Below are 2,563 nucleotides of genomic sequence, written 5' to 3' on the forward strand. Positions count from 1 at the left end.
AGTTCTATCCAGAGAACGTGGAGTACCAAGCCCGTCGGAAGCTCAAGAACCTAAAACACACGGGCTCATTGCATGAGTACGTGAAGGAGTTCTCCGCACTATCGCTCGAGATCACGGACATGTCAGACAAGGACCTGCTCTTCAACTTTATGGACGGCCTACACAATGTGCTGAGCTTGAACTCCAGAGACGAGGTGTGAAGGACCTCGCCACCGCCATGGCCGTTGCTGAACAACTGGTAGACAACAGGCGACCAAGCAAAGACGGCCCCAAACCCAACTCATATCAGGGCGCAGGGAAGATAGGAGGTGATAGGAAACCTTACTACGCGCCCAAGGGAGACTCCAGGCCAAGTAAACCCAACACTTTTAAGTTCTACAGGAGACCCGATGGGGATTCTGGATACAGGGGTGGCCAATTTGTGAAGAGAACACCTCCGGCACCATGCTTCATCTGTGAGGGAAAACATTGGACTAAGGATTGTCCTAGTCGGGGGAAGCTCAATGCCTTGCTTGCAAAGCTTAGTGATGATGAGCATAGCGAAGAGGAGAAGGAACCAGAGGAGACAAGAATGGGGGCTCTACGAAGACTCAATGCAATGAAGAAGAAGACGAGCCCGCAAGGAGCACCGAAGTTCAAGCCGAAGGGACTGATGTATGTAGACATTCACTTGAATGGTAAGCCCACAAGAGCCATGGTGGATACAAGTGCTACCCACAACTTTATCTCTATGGAGGAGGCATCCCGAGTAAAACTTGCACCTACCAAGGAAGTCGGATGGTTAAAGGCTGTGAACTCTAATGCCAAACCCATACAAGGTGTAGCTCATGGGGTGGTCTTGCAACTTGGTGACTGGGAAGGGATGATAGACCTCTCAGTCGTGCCCATGGATGATTTTCAGGTTGTTCTTGGCATGGACTTCTTAACTCAAGTAAAGGCGATGCCCATGCCCTTCCTCAACTCAATGTGCATATTCGAAGATCAGGCTCCTTGCATGGTTCCAGTTGTGCCAGAGACCACGTCCACCCCCAAGATGCTCTCAGCATTGCAACTCAAGGATGGGGTGTGGAAAGAAGAGACCACTTACCTAGCCACATTGGTGGACTCCGACCTGCCTAACCCCCCAAACGGGCATATCCCGCCAGCAATTACAATGACACTAGAAGAATTCCAGGACATCATGCCTCCCACATTGCCGAAGAAGCTTCCCCCAAGGAGAGAAGTTGATCACAAGATTGAGTTGGAGCCTGGAACCAAACCACCGGCACGCCCGCCATACAGAATGTCTCCTCCTGAGCTGGCCGAGCTACGAAAGCAGTTGAATGAGTTGTTGGATGCTGGATTGATTCAGCCTTCTAAGGCCCCTTTTGGAGCACCAGTCCTGTTTCAAAAGAAGCATGATGGATCTCTTCGGCCCTGCATTGACTACCGAGCTCTCAACAAGCTCACCATCAAGAACAAATATCCCATACCTTTGGTGGCCGACCTCTTTGACCAGCTCAGCAGGGCCAAGTACTTCACCAAGCTCGACCTGAGGTCGGGGTACTATCAAGTGCGTATAGCCGAAGGAGATGAACACAAAACAGCTTGTGTTACCCGATATGGGTCCTTTGAATTTCGTGTCATGCCCTTTGGGCTTACCAATGCTCCAGCCACCTTTTGTACATTGATGAACAGAATATTTCATCCCTACCTGGACCAATTTGTTGTTGTGTATATTGATGATATCGTAATTTACAGTAGAACCATGGAGGAACATGTTGACCACCTCCGTACTGTTTTCCAGGTCTTGCGGGACAACAACCTGTTTGTTAAGAAGGAGAAATGCTCGTTCGCCACAGAAGCGGTGGCCTTCCTCGGCCATATAATCCGAGCAGGCACAATTAGCATGGATCCAGCTAAAGTCAAGGCCGTTCAAGATTGGGCACCTCCCACCAGGGTCACCGAACTTCACTCCTTCCTGGGCCTCGTGAACTACTATCGAAGATTCATCTCTAGATTCTCAGCACGAGAACTGCCCTCACCAACTTACTGAAGAAGACTAGTATGTGGACCTGGAGTGAATGTTGCCAGACAACTTTTGATGATTTGAAGAGAGCTGTCTCAGCAGAACCTGTCCTCGACTTGCCTGATCCAAGCAAGCCGTATGAGCTACACACAGATGCTTCTGACTTTGCCATTGGTGGGGTCTTGATGCAAGAAGGACATCCCATCGCCTTTGAAAGCCGCAAATTGAATGATACAGAGAGGAGATACACTATGCAAGAGAAGGAGATGACAGCCATTGTCCACTGCCTCCGCACATGGCGACACTATCTGCTCGGCTCCAAGTTCATGGTCAAGACTGACAACATAGCTACTAGTTACATTCAGTCACAAAAGAAGCTGAGCCCTAAGCAAGCCCGATGGCAAGATTTCTTAGCGGAGTTTGACATGACTCTAGAGTACAAGCCAGGGCCGATGAACAGGGTTGCTGACGCACTTAGCAGGAAGGTCGAGCTTGTAGCACTATCCATAGGTGAAGGTCCCTCTAAAAGCCAAATCAGACTGGACCTCATTAAGC

The 2,563-nt window shown here is 49.8% G+C and overlaps 1 protein-coding gene across 1 annotated transcript; it reads left to right on the forward strand.

Annotated features, from left to right (window-relative positions):
* The first annotated feature begins 217 nt into the window (after window positions 1-217).
* Window positions 218-2,035, forward strand: LOC148872284 (uncharacterized). Its single transcript, XM_088970111.1, has one exon. It carries the CDS (start codon window positions 218-220, stop codon window positions 2,033-2,035), a length of 1,818 nt encoding a protein of 605 aa, XP_088826237.1.
* The last annotated feature ends 528 nt before the right edge of the window (window positions 2,036-2,563 follow it).

The sequence above is a fragment of the Nelumbo lutea genome, chromosome 2, assembly GCF_056320005.1.
Source record: "Nelumbo lutea isolate HS-2025 chromosome 2, American lotus-T2T, whole genome shotgun sequence".
Lineage (NCBI taxonomy): Eukaryota > Viridiplantae > Streptophyta > Magnoliopsida > Proteales > Nelumbonaceae > Nelumbo > Nelumbo lutea.

Bases quoted from the DNA above. Each gene is read 5' to 3' on its own strand.
- LOC148872284 (XM_088970111.1), top strand. From the start codon at position 218: ATGGCCGTTGCTGAACAACTGGTAGACAACAGGCGACCAAGCAAAGAC.